Source organism: Bos indicus, chromosome 26 (genome assembly GCF_029378745.1).
Source record: "Bos indicus isolate NIAB-ARS_2022 breed Sahiwal x Tharparkar chromosome 26, NIAB-ARS_B.indTharparkar_mat_pri_1.0, whole genome shotgun sequence".
Lineage (NCBI taxonomy): Eukaryota > Metazoa > Chordata > Mammalia > Artiodactyla > Bovidae > Bos > Bos indicus.
In genome coordinates, this window is record NC_091785.1 from 10422956 (window position 1) to 10446776 (window position 23821).

The 23821-nt window shown below is 38.5% G+C and overlaps 1 protein-coding gene across 1 annotated transcript; it reads left to right on the forward strand.

Annotated features, from left to right (window-relative positions):
* Positions 1–870: 870 nt before the first annotated feature.
* LIPF (lipase F, gastric type) lies at positions 871–14988 on the forward strand. The gene is made up of 10 exons (XM_019988594.2): positions 871–1025; positions 3711–3819; positions 4035–4152; positions 4900–5098; positions 6197–6306; positions 9146–9282; positions 11141–11287; positions 12473–12544; positions 12964–13035; positions 14620–14988. Exons 2-10 carry the CDS (start codon positions 3718–3720, stop codon positions 14854–14856), a joined length of 1194 nt encoding a protein of 397 aa, XP_019844153.2. The 5' UTR covers positions 871–1025; positions 3711–3717; the 3' UTR covers positions 14857–14988.
* The last annotated feature ends 8833 nt before the right edge of the window (positions 14989–23821 follow it).

Genomic DNA, 23821 nt, shown 5'->3' on the forward strand with positions numbered 1-23821 from the left:
CTGCCTTTTCTAAAACCAGCTTGAACATCAGGAAGTTCATGGTTCACGTACTGCTGAAGCCTGGCTTGGAGAATTTTGAACATTACCTTACTAGCATGTGAGATGAGTGCAATTGTGCGGTAGTTTGAGCATTCTTTGGCATGGCCTTTCTTTGGGATTTGAATGAAAACTGAACTTTCCAGTCCTGTGGCCACTGCTGAATTTTCCAAATTTGTTGGCATATTGAGTCAACACTTTCACAGCATGATCTTTTAGGATATGAAATAACTCAACTGGAATTCCATCACCTCCACTAGCTTTGTTTGTAGTGATGCTTTCTAAGGCCCACTTGACTTCACATTCCAGGATGTCTGACTCTAAGTGAGTGATCACACCACCGTGATTATCTTGGTTGTGAAGATCTTTTTTGTACAGTTCTTCTCATATTAAATGTTCAAAACATAATAAAATACCATCTCAATACGTAAATAGATAAAATTTCATTCTGTTTACATGTGCAATATTTGGCATTAGTTATTTCTTAACTTAGGCAAAGCAACCATGTAAAGCTTGTGATAAAAATTATTTTGCTCTCAAATTTTGAAAATTATTCCAGTGGGACACATTGACTTGTTTTAATATATATATGTGATTCTTTGTGAGTTAAAGTGTTCCTACCCAAGTGTGGGAGAAGACTTGATAATTGCTAGGATTAAGAAAACCCAAAGAACAAGGAAGCAGGAGGCAGAATTTCAGCAGGTGATAAATCAAGAAGAATGAATCTCTAAGGATGTTTTCAAACTATATCCTTTTGCGGGTTTACCGCTTATGTAATATTTGACTTGCTATTTGGCAAATATTGGAGTTCACTGGAAATCAGTGACTGTACATTTTTGGGAAAGGTCACCCAAAACATACACATGTACACCTATCTATAACTATATCTATATATATAGAGAGAGACATATAGCAAGAGAAAGAAGGACGAAGAGAGCTAGGTTTTTCATTTACCTTCAAGAAACTAGAAGGCATTCACTTTGGTGACAGTGAGTATGACTCTCTGGTGTTATAAAGTTTATTTAATATACTTCAAAAGTAATGTATCTATGTGTGAAATTTATTTCTACCTTAAAAAATATCATTTTCCATTGAACTTTTAAACCTTGATTATATGTATATAGTTTTCTTCTAGGAGATTTCTTCTTTTTCTCCTTCTTTGGGGCTTGATTTCAATGATTTGGGAAAAGGAAAGAACAAGCAATGCTCTGAATGTGTAACAGGTACAAGCCATATGTCCACTGGGCTCGATCTCCTCACTGTGCAGTTTCTAACTTGAAATAAAACCTGACTGATTTTCAAATCAACATGGGTAGAATGGTACTCTGTTCACAATCTCTATGAGAAGTAGTAGGAGTTTGGAAAAATATTCAGTTTTTATTAACAATGTTTGTGGGGTCTTCTGGAAAAGCTCACTTATTTTAGCAATTCAAATGATATTCAAGGAATGTCTAGTGCTTATAGCTATCAAAAAAGACCAGCTTAGGTTCCTCACAGTCACCAGTCTTGATATCCTATGGACATCTTTCTCTTTGGTTCTCTCCCTCTCAGCTCTAATTGTTTCCTTCTCTCTGCCTTCTCTCCTAGGCTACCTCTACCATTAAAACCTGGAAGCTTTGAATTGAGCTCTATACAGCCTTGATCAAGAGAACATACACAAATTAATTTCTTTAGGAAAAAATAACCCTAATAAACCTTGAAGAGATTCATGTAGTAAATGAGATAGAATATTTATTTTAATTTCTGATAAAAGATAAAGGGACATAGGTAGCTCTTAAGAATAGTAAGGTCAGTCATTTTTAATTTTATTTTATCTGTTAGTACATATATGACTTCTAATAAGTGAAAGCCACTCAGTTGTGTCTGATTCTTTGCGACCCCATGGGCTATACAGTCCATGGAATTCTTCAGGCCAGAATACTGGAATGGGTAGCCTTTCCCTTCTCCAGGGGATCTTCCCAACCCAGGGACTGAACCCAGGTCCCCCCCATTGCAGGCAGATTCTTTACCAGCAGAGCCACAAGGGAATCCCACTTATTAGAAATCACTTACGGAGCTAACAAAAAGTTAGGTTTGAAAAGTGCTGCTAATAGTATGATTAATTTTCATTTATTGAGCAACAAATGCTTATTGAGCCAAGGTCTGAGCAGGATGCTCTGTAGCTACCTTGTTACCCAGCCATCCTTTTGTTTGACAAAGTCTAAACCCTTAGTTTACCTATGGGATTTTAAGAGCAAGCAAGCAAGCCCTGAGTTGACCTGAAGTGAAAGGGACTGAGAAATGCATGAGCAGTACAGGCAAGAGAGCAAGTAGAAAGAGTTAGTACCACTGAACTATCACTAGGTTGTAAGTTCCTTGAAGGCAGAGAACATGCCCTTCCTTCATGTTTTCCTTGGGCCACTTTTTTTTTTTTCTTGGTCAAATGATCATGTCAAGTTTAGAGCAGAAGACTGCAGCTGTGGAAACCTACAGCCATATTTGGCTATGATGTATTTGAACAGAGCCTAGGGGAAAATGTTAAGTCTGAAACTGAAAAAATTACATGGTTGCAAATGGAACACAATGGAGCATTTGCAAGGTAGGGGTGGGAGCAGGGGTATGTTAGTGCAGGCATCCCTTGGGAAAAGTATTCATTAGGAAAGGGGAAGAGTTGATGGTGATCTTTGCAATAGGAATGGAGAGGAATCAGAACACCTGAAGTTAAAAATAGAGCAGTGGTTATTGATTGTCGTATTTATCATGTGAGATACAGCAGGTGAACAAAAGAGCTATTAAGTGGGTCATCTTTGAATCCAGATGTTTTAAAACAATAATATAAAAATTTATCTGTATTGTCAATGTTTGAGTAACATTTGGTCTGCCATTTTGAGGGGATTAAAGCAAGTTTTCACATACAAAAGAGACAGACTTCCTTGTTTTATTTACAGTTTCAAGAAAGACAACCATTCTGAGTGTTAGCTTTCTCTCTCTTTTCTGACAGATGGCGTATCATTTTCTTAGGGCTGCTGGAGCAAAGTACTACAAGCGGGTTGCTTAAAATAGCAGAAAATTATTATCTTACATTTGTGGAATCTGTGAATCTAAAACCAAGGTGTTTGAAGGGCTATGCTCCTTCTGGAACATATAAAGAAATCTTTCAATGTCTCTTCCTAGGTTTTGGTAGTTTGCCAGTAATCTCTTTTGCCCCTTGGCTTCCATTCTCTCTGCCTTCACATGGCCGTCTTCTTAGAAGAAGACCATTCATATGGGATTAAGGGTTCACCCTACTCCTGGATGGCCTCATCTTAACTTAAATTTCATCTGTAATAACTCTACTTCCAAATGCAGTGACATTCAGAGATATTGAGGACTTCAATATATCTATTTTGGGGGTGTCAGTGGGAGACCAACTCAAACCATAACTGATGGTAAATAGCAAATATCTACAAGGGTAGGTTGATATAAGGTCCTTTGGAGAACTAGAATCATGTACATAATTGAATAAATTACCAGAATAGCAGAAGTGTTATAAAAGTCTTCTAATTGACAAAGTGATGAGAAACAGGAGAACGATATGACAGAGAAGGTAATAAGTGAAAAATATGTGAATAAAAGAGCAAGGCAGCTCAATATCATGACTTCATGTTATATAGTAGGATTTACCACATAATGTAATAACTTTTTTCCCCTAATAGGTTGAAAATGTGGTGGCTACTTGTAACAGTGTGTTTCATCCACATGTCTGGAAATGCATTTTGTTTCCTTGGAAAAATTGCTAAGAACCCTGAAGCCAGTATGAATGTTGTAAGTTATTCATATCACTAATATTTTAAAAACACTTCCAAAGATATTAATGCTATTTGCTCTCATTAATTCTTTTAAAATATGTTTTATTATAAAGTTTGAAATATTTCTTTACATAATATATGTTAACAATCAATAAGAAGTTTTATGATAAGAATCATAAAAATGGCCCAGTAAACTCATGAAGCTAATTTTTGTTTTTTTCCTCCGTTCAGAGTCAGATGATTTCCTACTGGGGCTACCCAAGTGAGATGCATAAAGTTATAACTGCGGATGGTTATATCCTTCAGGTCTATCGGATTCCTCATGGAAAGAATAATGCTAATCATTTAGGTAGGACTGGCTGTTGTTCACTCACTAAGTTGTGCTCCACTCTTTTGCAACCCCATGGACTGTAGCCTGCCCGGGTCCTCTGTCCACGGAGTATCCTGGCAAGAATACTGATGTGGGTTGCCACTTCCTTCTCCAGGGGCTCTTCCCAACCCAGGGACTTAACCCACACCTCCTGTGTTGGCGGGCAGATTCTTTACCACTGAGTCACCAGGGAAGCTTGGGGGGACTGGAATGAGGGAAAAGATGAGTGTCTCGAATCTTGAATCAAATACGTTCCAGTCAAATTTATTCTAATTCTAAAACATGAGATTAAGTTATTCACAGGGAAAAAAATCCTTGAACCACCTTGAACTTCTGAGATTAAGCTGAGGGTCTGAGTGACACCAGATTTACATTGGCTTCTATGATGTGAAGCACACTGGCCCACAATTTTAGTTTGTTGTGCTGGGTGGGAACTCAGAGTCCCTGAATAACAAATCCACTTAATTAACAGTATGCTGAATTTCTTTATAATATAATTTTTCAATAGCTTTTTGAGTTTAACTGGCATGCAACCAACTGCACCCAATTTAAAGTATACAGGTGCACATATTTTGTCATCTGAGAAAATATCACGGCAATTAAGATAACAATTTAAAAAATATTCACCTCACCAAGCAAACTTATTTAATTATAGTCTTCCTATATTCATGTTTATCTAAGAATAAGGAGTGAGTTTATAAAGGTTTGAATAATTTTCTTCTTTAGGTCAGAGACCTGTTGTGTTTCTGCAGCATGGTCTTCTTGGATCAGCCACAAACTGGATTTCCAACCTGCCCAAGAACAGCCTGGGCTTCCTCCTGGCAGATGCTGGTTATGACGTGTGGCTGGGGAACAGCAGAGGAAACACCTGGGCCCAGGAACATTTATACTATTCACCAGACTCCCCGGAATTCTGGGCTTTCAGGTAAAGAAAGGGTGAATTAAAAATAAACATTGAGTTAAAAATCATCAGTATTCGCTGCTTTCAATCCAGTCGTATCTTAACAAATCACACTTTAAGTAGGAGGAGAAGGAAGTCCTTTGATGCTAATCTATCTTAGATTTTTCATACACCTCATTCCAAGGGTCGTTTTCCTCCTAACTGTGATCCCAGTGCCCACTATTACAAGATTCCCTGAATCTGCTTTTCCACAAGGATTGAGCAAAATGAGTAAGCAAGGAAATTTGTTGCCCTCAGCTATTTCTAAAGGAACATCCACATGGATTTAAACACAGCTGGGGTTCATGGACAACATCTCTCATCAGCAATAATGAAATGGAGGGGGAGACAATGAAATTCAGACACCATGGAGAGATTATCAAAGATTTTCTCTTACTGGCCTTCTGGTGCCTTACTTCTGGGAATTACTAGTGGAAGTGGAGAACAGAAGAGAAGTTGGTTGATGGAACTGAGAAACAAAAGCGCTCTAAAAATTCTAGGAACTGAAAGGAAGCTCATCTGTCCCAAGCGTAGTGAGGATGAGGAAGACCAAGAGGAGAGGAGACTAGAGATGCTGACAAGCCCGGATCAGGGCGGGCAGTGTAGGTCACAATGAGGGCCTTGGAGCTCGTTCTAAGTGTAAGAAGCCTCTGGAAAGTTTTAACAGGGAGGGGCATAGCCTGTTCTCATTTTCAAAAAATTATTCTGGATGACTTGTAAAGAATAAAATAGAGAAATTATTCATATTTCACGGTAGTGGAACACTAAATACAATTATTTAGTGTATTATTAAATCATTATTAAATCTGACAGTCAGACTCAGGGATGGAAGTAGTCCCCAACTACAAATACTATGGTGTTTCACATTGGATCAAATTGCAGCTACCATGCTGTGCTTTAGAAATAATGTCAGCTCTTTAAAGAAGTCACCCCCAAAGAGCCCTGACACTCAAATAGTCTGTAAGCAGCAATATTTAGAGCATCCAGTTTTCTATTTTTCAAAGGAAGCTTTAGCTTAAATAGGTTTGACTTACAGAAATTATAACAAAGATGTGTATTTAGTTTATTTTGTCTTTTTTACAGCTTTGATGAAATGGCTGAATATGACCTTCCATCTACAATTGATTTCATCTTAAGGAGAACAGGACAGAAGAAGCTACACTATGTTGGCCATTCCCAAGGCACCACCATTGGTAGGTAAAAGCAATTAGCAAATAGTGTAGTTCGTATAGATCCTTTACCAGTGGTCGTGCAGTTATGTTGGTCTTCATGCTTGCTAATTGCTTTCCATTCATTATATAATGCAATGCCTACAACAGCCCACTGATATAAGACCATTATTATTCCCATTGTATGTATCAGTTCAGTTCAGTTCAGTCACTCAGTCGTGTCCGACTCTCTGTGACCCCATGAATCGCAGCACGCCAGGCCTCCCTGTCCATCACCAACTCCCGGAGTTCACTCAAACCCATGTCCATCGAGTCAGTGATGCCATCCAGCCATCTCATTCTCTGTCATCCCCTTCTCCTCCTGCCTCCGATCTCTCCCAGCATCAGGATCTTTTCCAACGAGTTAACTCTTCGCATGAGGTGGCCAAAGTACTGGAGTTTCAGCCTCACCATCAGTCCTTCCAATGAACACCCAGGACTGATATCCTTTAGGATGCACTGGTTGGATCTCCTTGCAGTCCAAGGGACTCTCAAGAGTCTTCTCCAACACCACATCAATTCTTCGGCGCTCAGCTTTCTTCACAGTCCAATTCTCACATCCATACATGACCACTGGAATAATCATAGCCTTGACTAGATGGACCTTTGTTGGCAAAGTAGTATCTCTGTTTTGAATATGCTATCTAGGTTGGTCATAACTTTCCTTCCAAGGAGTAAGCGTCTTTTAATTTCATGGCTGCAATCACCATCTGCAGTGATTTTGGAGCCCAAAAATTGGCAAGCAAATAGTGGGTGAAGAAATAGTTTGTGTAAGATAACATAGTTATTATAAGTAGGGTAGCTCAGATGCCAGGTCCAGAAATCTGACATCCAAACCAATGCTCTGAAACTTTGTACCACATGGTCTCTGGTCTCAGTTTATTTCATTCAGTCAATCCTATTTATGGGTCTCATATAAGATATCCTAAGGTTACAGCAAAAAAGTAAATAGTTTAAAATCTCTGTCTTTTTACTACGAATACTCTAGCAGGTGGAGGCAGAGAAAATGATAAGTAAATACATACGATGCTAGATAATGGTAGCATTTTCTATGAAGAGAAAAATAAATCATGGAGTCAGATTGGGGAGCGTCAGAGGGGTGCTTATGACTGACTCCTATGCTTTATTACAGAACATGTTGAACAAACTTAACCTTTTCTCAATGATACAGGGTTATACAATTATTGCACTTAGCTGAAATGCAGAAATGTCCTTAAGATTTATTGAGGTAAATAGAACCGCTTGTCCTGAAAGAAAATCACTCCAAGCTACTGGTCGTTTGACTATTTAAATTTTGAACATTTCCATTCTTCTTACTCACCAGTCGACAGTTTGTCATTGTGTCACCATACTCATAAATTTCAGGAAGTTGTTTCCGCCTTCTATTTTATATCTACCAGTCAATCTGCTGTGTACATGAAGTTTAGTGAAGTATCCTTGATGGAACTGCATCTACAATGGGATTAAGCTTGTTTTGAGAAATTACCTGTCCGACCCTATATGGACCTACTGACTCCCACTCAGTGTCAGTAATGCTGCTACTAATACTCTAGCAGGAGGAGACTGACTCTCCTTGTGAATGATTCCTGCGTGCTCTGGGTGACCTGCTGGCTCTTATCTTCAGAGTTAGGAAGCCAGATAAAGAACTCCTTAATCAACACAGTGCTATTGGAAAGAATGTTCTTCTTCCAGTGGGGTCAGGCTGGTATTTCTGAGTTGCATAAACCTGAAAAGTTTTTTTTTTTTTTTTGCTTTATTTAAGTTTTGCACAAATCTGAAAAGTTTTGTTTCAAGCTGCTCTTAAGTCTAGTCAACATGTCATTATTAACAGTAAGGAGAGATTGTCCTATGAAATTCAACTGTAAAGAATTTAAGTTAATAATTGTTTGATTAGAACCCAGTCTATTTATATGGTACTGTTCATGAAAACAATTAAAAGTAGATAGGGGCTGAAAATACTGTATACAAATATTGGAATTATCTCAGCCACTCATTTATTAGGCATTACTATGTGACTAGTTCCTGGTAAATATTTTACACGATTCAACTTAATTATTTCCTAAACAACCTAAGGAAGTATTCATTATTATACCTATTTTTAGATGAGGAAACGAAAACTTTTAGAATTTAGGTCTCTTTTCCAAGGTCACAAAGCTAATAAACCACAGAACTAAGTTTCAAACTCTGTTTCAACAACAGTTCAAATTTGTGCTTTAACCTTTCCACTCATATACCTTATTCATGTTAAATGTTAATTATCTCATTTTTATGAGATGAGATAAATTTAAACTGAACCAATCCTGTTGTAATATAAGTTATAATACTTTTATTACCACGTGATTATTCTAAAGTTGGCTTGTTTTCAAAAGTCAGATAAAAGAGTTAAATGTAACTTTTGAAAGTTCTAACCTCATGTCCAGGGCTTCCCAGGTAGCTCAGTGGTAAAAAATCTGCCTGCCAAATGGGAGATGTGAGTTAGATCCCTGGGTTGGGAAAATCCCATGGAGAAGGAAATGGCAGCCCACTCCAGTATTCTTGCTAGGGAAATCCCATGGACAGAGGAGCCTGCTGGGCTCCAGTATATGGGGTCGCAAGAGTCAGACACGAGTTAGCAACTAAACAACAATAGCAAACCTCATGTCCCCAGAGACTCTACGAAAATAAAATATACTAAAATCTGACCATTTTGTTGATTTCAGGTTGTCCCTTAGTAAGTCCAAAGTAATGATGTCCTACTTGTAAAGCTCATACACACACACACACACACACACACACACACACACACACATCCCTACCTTTACACATATTCCTTGTTCTATTTCAGGTTTTATCGCCTTTTCTACCAATCCCACATTGGCTGAAAAAATCAAAGTCTTCTATGCATTAGCCCCAGTTGCCACAGTGAAGTACACCAAGAGCCTGTTTAACAAACTTGCACTTATTCCTCACTTCCTCTTCAAGGTATGTGTTTCCCTTTACCCGGATCTAAGATATTGAATTGTTTGTGGATTTCAAAGTGATAGAGAGAGAAAAAAAATCTGGTGGACAATCATGTTTATATCCAAGAATGGAAACGAATGTGTTTATATTATATTTTGAATAGCACTCACCATGTTCGAATCCCCATTATAGTTTAAGAGATCCCCACTTTTTTTAATTCTCCATTTCTTTGTGTGCTAGCAACACCTGGGAGTGTTTTTGCTCCTTCATGGATGTTTATTTACCAAGTATCCACACAAGTCTTCAAGGCTATGTTTCCACCCTCAGCATGGGGAAGAGGAGCTAAAAGCAACACAAAAGAATCAAATAAAATACTTCCTAGTATTTTATTAATAAAATACTACCTAGTCCATGAAAAGTGGGAAAAGGAAGAACAGGAAAGAAAGGGAAGGGAAAGGAAAAGGAGAGAAAGCGTAAGATAGTGGTGAAGTAAAGCAAGAACTTGGAGAGCCCTCATCAAATACCCTTGGCTTTCCAAGTCTTATTCCTAAGAGGTCTTTACTCTTTAAATAGGGCTTTCATAGGGCAGTAGAATAGATTTCAATAAACTGTAGATATTATGTAGGCATATATGTTAGGGATTTAATAATCTTTCCTTTATCCAAAGTTTAATCACCAACTTCTCCCACCCACTGAAACCAACACACACACACACACACACACACATTCCATTAGGAGAACAGTTTGCCTCAGGCTACAAAATTTAATGCTGCCATTGTCTTCTATGGTTGTGTGCTGTTCATTTTTTATTTTCACTCAGGTGTGTGCTGTTCATTTTTTTCTCACTAAACTAACACAGGTGTCTAAAACCTAAAAGATTTTTACCTGCAACTATATTTGTAAAACTTTTACTCAAAATGTAAAATTGTGTGATGACCCTGAATATATTTACAGGCTGCACTGATTCAGAACATGTTTATTTTTTACTTGTATTCAGAATTTCTGACAGGCAGTGTAGAGAGGGTTTTAAAAAAAGATAGTATTAGACCTTAAGTCTGAACCTTGAGGCTTGGATCAGGATTCTAGCTGCAATCCAGTTCTCACTAGACCAGATCCTGACTATTTATTAGCTTTCTGTTCTCCTGTATAAAATGGGGATGACAGAGTACAAACTACCAGTAATAAATAAATAAGTCACATGGATAAAATGTCCAGCAAAGAGAAAACGGTCAATACTTTATAATAGCTTTGCATGTGTATAATTTTGAAACTTTGTGTGTAATTTTGAAAATATGGAGTCACTAAGTTGTATAACTGAAACTAATATTATATTGTAAGTCAACTATACTTCAATAAAAAATGAATAAAATAAAATGGGGGTAACCAAGTGTCAACCTTCCTCAAGAATAATGAGGGTGAGTCCTTTCAATTATTAAGCTACCAAACCTCTTTGTCTTTTTAACGTTTTCATGAAAATATGGCTTGAAGTCATCCTTTTCCCTGCTGATTTTTTGTCATTTATTGCTGAAACCACACATCTTGGAACTTACTTTTGATATTCTACAGTGTTGTTTTATGATTTAATCCCATAGCTCCTATTACCCTAACTAGACTGTACCTCTTTACACATTACAATTTTCATCAGCCAGTACAGTTCTCAATGCAACAAAAAATACCTAGTATTCATATCTGCCCTGCCCATTCCACATCTTTATCATTGGGATTCAATGAGAGAAAGTATTTAAACTTCCTAAGACAACATATAGAAATACTGAAACAGACATTATAATGTATATTTCTGTCAGTAAACTATACAAATTAAGAAGTCTTTTCTGCAGCTTGTTATTTGCAAATCTGTAATGATGCTTTTATTTTTCAGATTATATTTGGTGACAAAATGTTCTACCCACACACTTTTTTGGAACAATTTCTTGGTGTTGAAATGTGCTCCCGTGAGACACTGGATGTCCTTTGTAAGAATGCCTTGTTTGCCATTACTGGAGTTGACAATAAAAACTTCAACATGGTTTGTATGCCCTGAAATTTCTATTCTGATTATTTTGAGCAACACTCTTAATTCCTTGTCTTATCATCACTTAGGAATGGTACTTTATTAGAACCAGGAGTCACTTCAAAATTCTGTCCAATATGCAGATAAGCCCAAGAGAAGTCACAAGTCATGGCTCCTAGTTTTGTTGCCTCCAGGTCCCTTCCATAACCTCATTGTGCTCTGAAGTAAACAGCTTGTAGAAAAAATAAAAACAGAAAACTCGCTACTCACTTCTGATCACCTGAAAATCGTTGTGACATTTAAATTCTGTGAGGTGAGGTATGGAACCATGTTGTCAAGTTCCTCTGTAGGAAAAATACGTCTAGATATTGGATGAATATTATTTAAAATATTTTAATGCCGATAGTCAACCCTATAAACTTTCCAAAACTTCTTTCAGAGCAACTCTTTATGTAAGATCTTGTCCATACTCTTGACCTTCTATTTCATTTGCTTTGCACCAAGTGGATGCTTAAAAACACATACAACATAATGCAGTATTGCAAAGAAGTTAAAAATATGGATTCAGGTTAAAAGCATAATTCAGATCCTACCTTTGCAACACACTTGAACTCCTTCATTTTGATTCCTTATCCATGAAATGAGTCATTGTGAAGATTAAGTGAGCTAACATATGTAAAGTATGTACTGTGCTCAGACATGTCTGATTCTTTGCAGTCCCGTGGACTGTAGCCAACCAGGTTCCTCTGTCCATAGAATCTCCCAGGCAAGAATACTGGAGTGGGTTGCCACTTTGTACCCCAGGGGATCTTCCTGACCCAGGGATTGAATCTGTGTCTTGTGTCTCCTGCACTGACAGGCAGATTCTTTACCATTAGCGCCACCCGGGAAGCCCCAACATATGTAGATCATAGAACAAAACAATCTAGCTCAAAGTATATCGTATTTTTCATGTTTTATATTATACATTGACAACTCTTCTCACTCAAAATTGTTTAGTTTAGCTATACATCCTTGAAATTAGCCCATATAATCAGAGTTTGCAAGTCATAAAGTGATGTACAACTCTTTTGCTCATATCCTGCCAGTAATGCTGCTGGTAAAACTTGATATGGGTCAGAAAAATTTAAGTCTTAGGTGTTTTCAAGAAACTGAACGTATATCTAAGTGTGTGCGTGTGCTTATGTGCTTGCTTTCTAGAGTCGCTTAGATGTGTATATAGCACATAATCCAGCAGGAACTTCTGTTCAAAACACCCTCCACTGGAGACAGGTATCATTTCAAGCTGTTAAAACTATTGTGGGCCTCAACCATCACCAATTTACCTAAAGCAAAGTCTTAAAATAGTCTGTCAAAGGTTCCTAGCAGGGAATTTTTCTGGCCTGGGACTACCAGATGAAATTATCAATCCATGTGAATGAAAATCCTATAAAAGCACCTATGGGAGTTTTGGGTAGCAAGAAATAAATGGTTTTCACGACTTGAGTGGCAAGAAAAATTATTTAAAGGAGAGCTGCATTTAAACTTGAATAAATTGTTCTCTAGGATTAATAGTCTTCATTCTTGGAATGAGAAAAAAATAAATAATATTTAAATTAAAAGTAAACTACTTGGAAATGTTGGTATGTTATTATCCACACAGCCAAGTAACTTTTTAAAATTTCTTAGTGTTTTTAATTTCTCTCCATTAGGCTGTTAAGTCTGGGAAATTCCAAGCTTTTGACTGGGGAGCCCCATATCAGAACCTAATGCATTATCATCAGGTAAGCATCTTAAGTAGTAGTTATTCACATTTTGAAAGACAAAGATATAAAAGGTTAAAGATGAAATTGCAATAACTTTACATGTATTTTCCAAAGTCAAGTTGTTGTCCAGACCTCAGAAGTCTGTCTAATGCCACCAGGGGTGATAAGTTCTGAAAGTTTCTTACTGCAGTCGTGTGGTACTTTGAGGGCAGCTGAATGAGCACAGACACTAGAGCGTGAAGGCTCTGGGGAAGAATTGGAAACCAGCAGCACCTCAGATGCTGCCTTTGTCCTCAGCTCTTAACACTAGTAACCAGAGACTCCATCCACCCACTCCCAACTCCATGCTCCCTGCAACCAAGCCAAACACAACTCAGGATGGTGTCAGCTAACTGGGGAAGTGATGATGATTTAAGATCCAGAAGCTGGTCCTGGAAAACACTTCTAACATTGGCATATGAGTGAAGAAAAGTGGATTTATTCTCATGGGCATTCTCCACACTTTTCCCTTCTGTCCAACATATAAAGGAGCATAATAAAGTATTAAAATATTATGAAAAATACATATAATAAAACATTTCTTTGTGAATTGGCTATGACATAAGGGTAAAGAAATTTTAATGTATTAAATCAGAATTCCTGAGAATATCATCTTTAAAAACTAGCAAAATTCTCTGTGAACAGTGGGAAAATTAGTAGTGATTTTCTTGTCCCATTGGTCTGCCTTTAAAATCTGTGTGAATGGTGATTTTTGTCAAAACAGGAAATGGGGCTACTAATAGATTTTCTAAGAATTTGAACCTATATTTAGTAAAAATCAGGCAAGTATTTAAAATACAACTCATTTAACAAACTGACTACCTTTCCAATGACTACACTAGGAAGTCAGACAAAGTAAACATAAATGACTCAGCCCATTTTGAGAAGCTTATACCTTTAGAGTCTTTAAATTCTTCAGATTTAATTATGAAACTGAGTCATGCCACTTGTAACAACAATGGACCTTGACAATATTATGCTAAATGAAATAAGTTATTCATACACAGATAAATATTATATGACCTCACTTAAACGTGGAATCTAAAACATGAAAAATCTGGAATTAATAGATACAAAAAACAGATTGGTGGTTGCTAGAGACATGGGCAAAATGGATGAAGGTGGTCAAAAGGTATGAACTTCCAGTCATAAAATGAGTAAGACCTGGAGATGCAATTACAGTGTGGAGACTACAGTTACTATATTGCACTGTACGTTTGAAACTTGCCAAGACAGTAAATCTTAAAAGTTCTCTCTCTTTCTCTCTCTTCCACTCTCTCTCTCTCTCTCTCTATATATATATATGTATATAGTATATATAATTATACATATATATATATTTTTATAAAACCACACACGGTGTTAGATGTTAACTAGATTTTTTGTTGTCATCATTTCACAGTGTAGACGTGTGGAATCATTGCTGTGCACCTGCAACAAATATAATGTTATTTATAAATTATCTCAATTTTTAAGTGATATCTGATTTACCCACTGAATAAGTATTGAGTTTAAAGTGAATTTACTTATGAAAATTCTGATTCTTTTCCTCTTGTGTTTTAGCCCACACCTCCCATCTACAATTTAACAGCCATGAATGTCCCAATTGCAGTATGGAGTGCTGACAATGACCTGTTGGCTGACCCTCAGGATGTTGACCTTCTGCTTTCAAAACTCTCTAATCTCATTTACCACAAGGAAATTCCAAATTACAATCACTTGGACTTTATCTGGGCAATGGATGCACCTCAAGAAGTTTACAATGAAATTGTTTCTTTGATGGCCGAAGACAAAAAGTAGTTCTGGATTTAGAGAATTTTTCATTTACTTTTTCCAAAATAGTTTCTTCTTGCTTACATGATTTCTGTACTGTTTGAAATGCAATGCTTCTTTCTGTAATGTTGACTTTCAAATATATTAGCATCAACAAACTTTTCATTGGTCATTTTTAATTGAAAAAAAATGCTTTAAAATTATTTTTTCCCTTGGAAATGTATCTAGAAACTCTTGAGAGACCGTGAACTCAGAGAGGTGAAACTTCTCTTCCAATCCTCCCATTCAGGTTTCTTCTAAACTCCAGGTGGACAATGAGCCTTGAATCATGAGTATTGCCAAGAGACAGTCCTGGGGTTGACTACTGATGCCTCTTCGGCACGCTTGGAGATTGAGTAGATTGTTTTCTATCATCTTCTGTTGCTAAAGCTTAGTCTCTTCATTTGTGCAGTGGGGCTATCACTTGCTCTTTTGACTGTTACACTCCATGAAAGGGCAAAGTAGACTGTAAGTTGACTTGAGGTCAGTTCACTTTCCCTTTCTAGGGAGAAAAAAACACAAGTAGGTTAGGAAGCAACTGGCAACCCGAGTTCAGGAAGTTGGGAGGTAAAGGATTTCTTACCCTCAATATTGTTGACATTTTGGGACAGATTTCTTTTTATTGTCCTGGGCATTCTGGGATATTTAGCACCATCCCTAGGCTCTACTGCCCAGATGCCTTGAATAGAGACCCTCCCTGAGTTGTGCCTCATACATACATCTTACTTTGCACCATCATATTGTTGCTCACATCCCCTTCCAAAATTTGGTCTAATTTATTTTGGGGTTACAAGTATGTATTCATAGTCTGTGTATAACTCACAGGAAGACCAATATATCTGAACTGTGTTGTGATCTAAAACTTATTAGATATGATGCAATTCATATTTTTAAAAATCAAGATAATCCTAAATTAAAAGATACAATTATGTAAAGTTTAAAAATAAAATAAAATTTAAAAAAAAAGAAAAAAAAAGATACTAAGCATTACCTAGTTTAATCCCTATCATTTTCCAAATGAGGATATTGAAGTTCATAAAGGTTGAGCACTTTAATAAAGGATATGTGATTGGCATTGTCAGAGCTGAAATCCACATATTCTAGTTCAAATACTCTTCTGCACAAAGTTAATTACACAGCTCTGTTGCATTTTCAAATTAAATATTTCTAGAGTTATCTAAGAGGGGAAATGGAACAAGGTGATGCTTAGGATTTTATAAAGTATTACTCAGATTATTCTGGATATCTGAGTTACTAGGCTCTACATAGACATCTAGTAAGGGAAAAATGCCAGTTCAATGGGAGTTTTCTCTTCTAGTGTGAAAGAAGGTAGAAGTAGCTAAGTAGATGTTAGAAGGGAGGAGAAGGAATAGAGGCGAGAAAAAAGTAAAGAATGGAAAATAATGGAAGACACAGGAAAGGATTTGTGCTTTCACATGCAAAACTTTTTTACTTTGCTGTGTCTCAGCTGGTCATTTTTGCAGCCCCACTCAAAGAAGTCAGATCACAAAAGCCATGTATAATCTAAACAAAACAGGAAAAATTATTTAAAGTATACAAGGAGGATGCCACTCTAGAATTTCCTATATTGAAAATTTCCTATTTTGAAATAGCACTTCAGATCAGATTCAGATCAGTTGCTCAGTCTTGTCCCACTCCTTGCAACCCCATGAATCGTAGCACGCCAGGCCTCCCTGTCCATCACCAACTCCCGGAGTTCACTCAGACTCATGTCCATCGAGTCAGTGATGCCATCCAGCCATCTCATCCTCTGTTGTCCCCTTCTCCTCCTGCCCCCAATCCCTCCCAGCATCAGAGTCTTTTCCAATGAATCAACTCTTCGCATGAGGTGGCCAAAATACTGGAGTTTCAGCTTTAGCGTCATTCCTTCCAAAGAAATCCCAGGGCTGATCTCCTTTAGAATGGACTGGTTGGATCTCCTTGCAGTCCAAGGGACTCTCAGGAGTCTTCTCCAACACCACAGTTCAAAAGTATCAATTCTTTGGCACTCAACCTTCTTCACAGTCCAACTCTCACATCCATACATGACCACTGGAATAACCATAGCCTTGACTAGATGAACCTTTGTTGGCAAAGTAATGTCTCTGCTTTTGAATATGCTATCTAGGTTGGTCATAACTTTCCTTCCAAGAAGTAAGCGTCTTTTAATTTCATGGCTGCAGTCACTTAGGGAAACAAATTAAAATATAGATGAGGACTGTCTGCTTAGGTAATCCACCTTAAGTAGCTTTTAGATGGGTTGCTCATAATAACAGTGTATGCAAAACCTCATCAAAGATACTAAATTATAGCTGAAATAAACTATAAACAAGTCAACTATGTATAACAGGTTGGTAACATACCAAGGTATACAGTAAATATGGATCTATATTTCAACCTCAGAGCATTGTGAGGATTTCTGTATTCATTTTAAACAACTATCTGTTGAACGTCTTCTCTCTGCCAGAGAGTTTAATATAATTAATGCATGATCCATGATCAGATCAGATCAGATCAGTCGCTCAGTCGTGTCTGACTCTTTGCGACCCCATGAATCGCAGCACGCCAGGCCTTCTTGTCCATCACCAACTCCCAGAGTTCACTCAGACTCATGTCCATCGAGTCAGTGATGCCATCCAGCCATCTCATCCTCTGTCGTCCCCTTCTCCTCCTGCCCCCAATCCCTCCCAGCATCAGAGTCTTTTCCAACGAGCCAACTCTTCGCGTGAGGTGGCCAAAGTACTGGAGTTTAAGCTTTAGCATCATTCCTTCCAAAGAAATCCTAGGGCTGATCTCCTTCAGAATGGACTGATTGGATCTCCTTGCAGTCCATGGGACTCTAAGGAGTCTTCTCCAACACCACAGTTCAAAAGCAGCAATTCTTCGGCACTCAGCCTTCTTCACAGTCCATCTCTCACATACATACATGACCACAGGAAAAACCATAGCCTTGACTAGACGGACCTTTGTTGGCAAAGTGATGTCTCTGCTTTTGAATATGCTATCTAGGTTGGTCATAACTTTCCTTCCAAGAAGTAAGCCTCTTTTAATTTCATGGCTGGAGTCACCATCTGTAGTGATTTTGGAGCCCAGAAAAATAAAGTCTGACACTGTTTGCACTGTTTCCCCATCTATTTCCCATGAAGTGATGGGACCAGATGCCATGATCTTCATTTTCTGAATGTTGAGCTTTAAGCCAACTTTTTCACTCTCCACTTTCACTTTCATCAAGAGGCTTTTGAGTTCCTCCTCACTTTCTGCCATAAGGGTGGTGTCATCTGCATATCTGAGGTTATTGATATTTCTCCCGGCAATCTTGATTCCAGCTTGTGTTTCTTCCAGTCCAGCGTTTCTCATGATGTACTCTGCATAGAAGTTAAATAAACAGGGTGACAATATACAGCCTTGACGAACTCCTTTTCCTATTTGGAACCAGTCTGTTGTTCTATGTCCAGTTCTAACTGTTGCTTCCTGATCTGCATACAAATTTCTCAAGAGGCAGATCAGGTGGTCTGGTAGTCCCATCTCTTTCAGAATTTTCCACAGTTTATTTTGATCCACACAGTCAAAGGCTTTGGCATAGTCAATAAAGCAGAAAGAGATGTTTTTCTGGAACTGTCTTGCTTTTTCCATGATCCAGCAGATGTTGGCAATTTGATCTCTGGTTTCTTTGCCTTTTCTAAAACCAGCTTGAACATTGGGAAGTTCACAGTTCACATATTGCTGAAGCCTGGCTTGGAGAATTTTGAGCATTACTTTACTAGCGTGTGAGATGAGTGCAATTGTGCGGTAGTTTGAGCATTCTTTGGCATTGCCTTTCTTTGGGATTGGAATGAAAACTGACCTTTTCCAGTCCTGTGGCCACTGCTGAGTTTTCCAAATTTGCTGGCATATTGAGAGCAGCACTTTCACAGCATCATCTTTCAGGATTTGGAATAGCTCCACTAGAATTCCATCACCTCCACAAGCTTTGTTTGTAGTGATGCTCTCCAAGGCCCACTTGACTTCACATTCCAGGATGTTTGGCTCTAGGTCAGTGATCACACCATCGTGATTATCTGGGTTGTGAAGATCTTTTTTGTACAGTTCTTCTGTGTATTCTTGCCATCCCTTCTTAATATCTTCTGCTTCTGTTAGGTCCATACCATTTCTGTCCTTTATCGAGCTCATCTTTGCATGAAATATTCCTTTGGTATCTCTGGTTTTCTTGAAGAGATCCCTAGTCTTTCCCATTCTGTTGTTTTCCTCTATTCCTTTGTATTGATTGCTGGAGAAGGCTTTCTTATCTCTTCTTGCTATTCTTTGGAACTCTGCATTCAGCTGTGTATATCTTTCTTTTTCTCCTTTATGACCCATTAACCATAGGTAATCCAAGCCTCTGCCCCAACCAGCAACGCTGAAGAAGCTGGACAGTTCTATGAAAACCTACAAGACCTTTTAGAACTAACACCCAAAAAAGATGTCCTTTTCATTATAGGGACTGGAATGCAAAAGTAGGAAGTCAAGAAACACCTGGGGTAATAGGCAAATCTGGCCTTGGAGTACAGAATGAAGCAGGGAAAAGGCTAATAGAGTTTTGCCAAGAGAACGCATCTCTCCCAGCATCAGAGTCTTTTCCAATGAGTCAGCTCTTCGCATGAGGTGGCCAAAGTACTGGAGTTTCAGCTTTAGCATCAGTCCTTCCAAAGAACACCTAGGACTGATCTCCTTTAGAATGGACTGGTTGGATCTCCTTGCAGTCCAAGGGACTCTCAGGAGTCTTCTCCAACACCACAGTTCAAAAGCATCAGTTCTTCGGTGCGCAGCTTTCTTTATACTCCAACTCTCACATCCATACATGACTACTGGAAAATCATAGCTTTGAATAAATGGACCCCTTTGTTGGCCAAGTAATGTCTCTGCTTTTTAATATGCTGTCTAAGTTGGTGATGATTTTTTCTTCCAAGGAGCAAGCGTCTTTTAATAACATGGCTGCAGTCACCAACTACAGTGATTTTGGAGCCCCCCAGAATAAAATGTTTCTGTTTCCACTCTTTCCCCATCTGTTTCCATGAAGTGATGAGACCAGATGCCATGATCTTAGTTTTCTGAATGTTGAGCTTGAAGCCAACTTTTTCAGTCTCCTCTTTAACTTTCATCAAGAGGTTCTTTAATTGTTTTTTTTTTTAACTTTCTGCCATAAGGGTGGTGTCATCTGCATATCTGAGGTTATTGATACTTCTCCCAGCAAATTTGATTCCAGCTTGTGCTTCATCCAGCCCAGCATTTCACATGTTGTACTCTGCATATAATTTAAATAAACAGGGTGACAATATACAGCCTTGATGTACTCCTTTCCCTATTTGGAACCACTCTGTTGTTCCATGTCTAGTTCTAACTCTTGCTTCCTGACCTGCATACACTCAGGAGGCAGATCAGGTGGTCTGGTATTCCCATCTATTTATGAATTTTCCACAGTTTCTTATGATCCACACAGTCAAAGGATTTGGCATAGTCAATAAACAGAAGTAGATGTTTTTCTGGAACTCTGTTGCTTTTCCTACTATCGAAAGATGTTGGCAGTTTGATCTCTGGTTCCTCTGCCTTTTCTAAATCCACCTTGAAGATCTGGAAGTTCACAGTTCATGTACTATTGAAGCCTGACTTGGAGAATTTTGAGCATTACTTTGCTAGCTTGTGAGATGACTGCAATTGTGTGGTAGCTTGAGCATTCTTGGACTTCCCTGGTGGCTCAGGTGGTAAAGTGTCTGTCTACAATGTGAGAGACCTGGGTTCAATCCCTGGGTTGGGAAGATTCCATGGAGAAGGAAATGGCAACCCACTCCAGTACTCTTGCCTTGAAAATCCCATGGATAGAGGAGCTTGGTGCAGGCTACTATCCGTGGGGTCGCAAAGAGTCGGGCACGACTGAGCAACTTCACTTTCACTTTCACTTTGAGCATTCTTTGGCATTGCCTTTCTTTGGTATTGGAATGAAAACTGAATTTTTCCAGTCCTGTGCTGAGTTCTCCTAATTTTCTGGCATATTGAATGCAGCACTTTCACAGCATCATCTTTTAGGGTTTGAAATAGCTCCACTGGAATTCCATCACCTCCACTAGCTTTTTTCATAGAGATGCTTGCTAAGGCCCACTTGCCTTCAAATTTCAGGATGTCTGGCTCTAAGTGAGTGATCACACCATCTTGATTTTCTGGATCATGAAGATATTTTTTGTATAGTTCTTCTGTGTATTCTTGCCACCTCTTCTTAATATCTTCTGCTTCTGTTAGGTCCATACCATTTCTGTCTTTCATTGTGCCCATCTTTGCATGAAATGTTCCCTTGTTAGCTCTAATTTTCTTAAAGAGATCTCTAGTATTTCCCATTCTATTGTTTTCCTCTATTTCTTTGCCTTGAACACTGAGAAAGGCTTTGTTATCTCTCCCTGCTATTCTTTGGAACTCTGCTTTCAAATGGGTATATGTTTCCTTTTCTCCTTTGCTTTTCATTTCTCTTCTTTTCTCAGCTATTTGTAAGGCCTCCTCAGACAACCATTTTGCCTTTTTGCATTTCTTTTTCTTGGAGATGGTCTTGATCCCTGCCTCCTGTACAATGTCATGAACCTCCGTCCATAGTTCTTCAGGCACTCTGTCTCTCAGATCTAATCCCTTGAGTCTATTTCTCACTTCCACTGTATAATTGTAAGGGATTTGTTTAGGTTATACCTAATGGTTTTCCTTACTTTCTTCAATTACAGTCTGAATTTGGCAGTAAGGCATTCATGATCTGAGCCACCATCAGCTCTCGGTCTTGTTTTTGCTGACTGTATAGAGCTTCTCCATCTTTGACTGCAAAGAATATAATCAATATTTTTTTGGTATTGATCATCTGTTGATGTCATGTGTAGAGTCTTCTCTTGTGTTGTTGGAAGAGGGTGTTTGCATGACCAGTGTGTTCTCTTGGCAAAATTCTATTAGCCTTTGCCCTGCTTCATTCTGTACTCCAAGGCCAAATTTGCCTGTTTCTCCATGTGTTTCTTGACTTCCTACTTTTGCATTCCAGTCCCCTATAATGAAAAGGACATCTTTTGGGGACGTTAGTTCTAAAAAGTCTTGTAGGTCTTCACAGAACCGTTCAACTTTAGCTTCTTCAGCATTACTGGTGGGGGCATAGACTTGGATTACTGTGATATTGAATGGTTTGCCTTGGAAACGAACAGAAATCATGCTGTCATATTTGAAACTGCATCCAAGTACTGCATTTCAGACTCTATTGTTGACTCTGATGGCTACTCCATTTCTTCTAAGGGATTCTTCTCCGCAGTAGTAGATGTAATGGTCATCTGAGTTAAATTTCCCCATTCCAGTCCATTTTGGTTCACTGATTCCTAAAATGTCAATGTTCACTCTTGCCATCTCCTATTTGACCACTTCCAATTTGCTTTGATTCATGGACCTAACATTCCATGTTTCTATGCAATTTTGCTCTTTTTGGCATTGGACTTTACTTCCATCAAGAGTCACATCCACAACTCAGTGTTGTTTTTGCATTGTCTCTGTCTCTTCAATCTTTCTGGAGTTATTTCTCCACTAATCTCCAGCAGCATATTGGGCACCTACTGACCTGGGGAGTTAATCTTTCAGTGTCCTATCTTTTTGTCTTTTCATACTGTTCATGGGATTCTCAAGGCAAGAATACTGAAGTGGTTTGCCATTCCCTTCTCCAGTGGACCATGTTTTGTCAGAACTCTCCATCATGACCTGTCTATCTTGGGTGGCCCTACCCGGCATGGCTCACAGTTTCATCGAGTTAGACAAGGCTGTGGTCCATGTGATCAGATTGGTTAGCTTTTCCTCTTAAATCAGGTCATACACATTTTGTCAATTGATCCTGCTTATTCTCATTGCGGCTTCCCAGGAGGCACTAGTGGTAGAATCCACCTGCTAGTACAGGAAATGTAAGAGACGCAGGTTTGATCCCTGAGTCCGTAAGATCCCCTGGAAGAGAGCAAGGCAATCCACTCCAGTGTTCCTGCCTGGAGAATCCCGTGGACAGATGAGCCTGGCAGGCTCATAAGGTCTCAAAGAATCGGACATGACTGAAGCGACTTAGCACATACACACACATGAGCATTCTCATTTTATGTAGTAATTTGAAGAGGAAAAGTTAAATTTGTACATAACCTCCTGCTCATTCTGCCTCTGTAACTCAGCTTGCTTCTTGCAAAGTCTGGATCATATATGTCACGTAGTCTCAGAAAGTGGGGACTTACAATACTAGGAACTGGAACTTATCTCACTCACCCTTGTCCTACTCTTTGCAATTGCCCAGCCCCTGCAAACCTGCTTAATCATGCCTGTCTGTGTAGAGGTCAGGCATCTCCCTCCCCATCTTGACTGCGGGTCCCACACGCTCGAAACCGCTTAGTTTAAACCAGCCTATTAACAGCTAGTGTTGCCCACTATAGTATGTCTATAAACTCTGAAACCCCTTTGTTTGGGGCTCAAAGCTTGGAGTGTTAACTACTCTGGGCCTGCCAGCGTAATAAACCTGAGTTCTCCAATTCTCCAAGGGTGGAGCTTGGTTTCTCGATTACTGGTTTCTGCAACATACTAAGACCCTGTGTAAAAACTGTGGAAAACTTATCTCAAAAAATAGGAATTGAGTCCTAGAGAAGTTCACAAAACATAAGATAGGGAAAACAAGCACTTTGCTTAGTTCTTTATAATGGCATCACAATTCCCACAAAAATATTACAAACCTGACATTATAGAAATTTTAAGAAGTAGGATGATGCGGATAAATTCCTTATGCAAAATCTCACAGAAAATAGTGGAAAGAAAATTTTAACTCAATTCTGTCTGACTTGAAAACCCATGTTTGCTTAATATTCCACAGCACCAATTCCATGCCTCAGATCAAGTCCTAATACAAAAAAATCTTTCATATGATAGCATGCAAAACTACATTTTT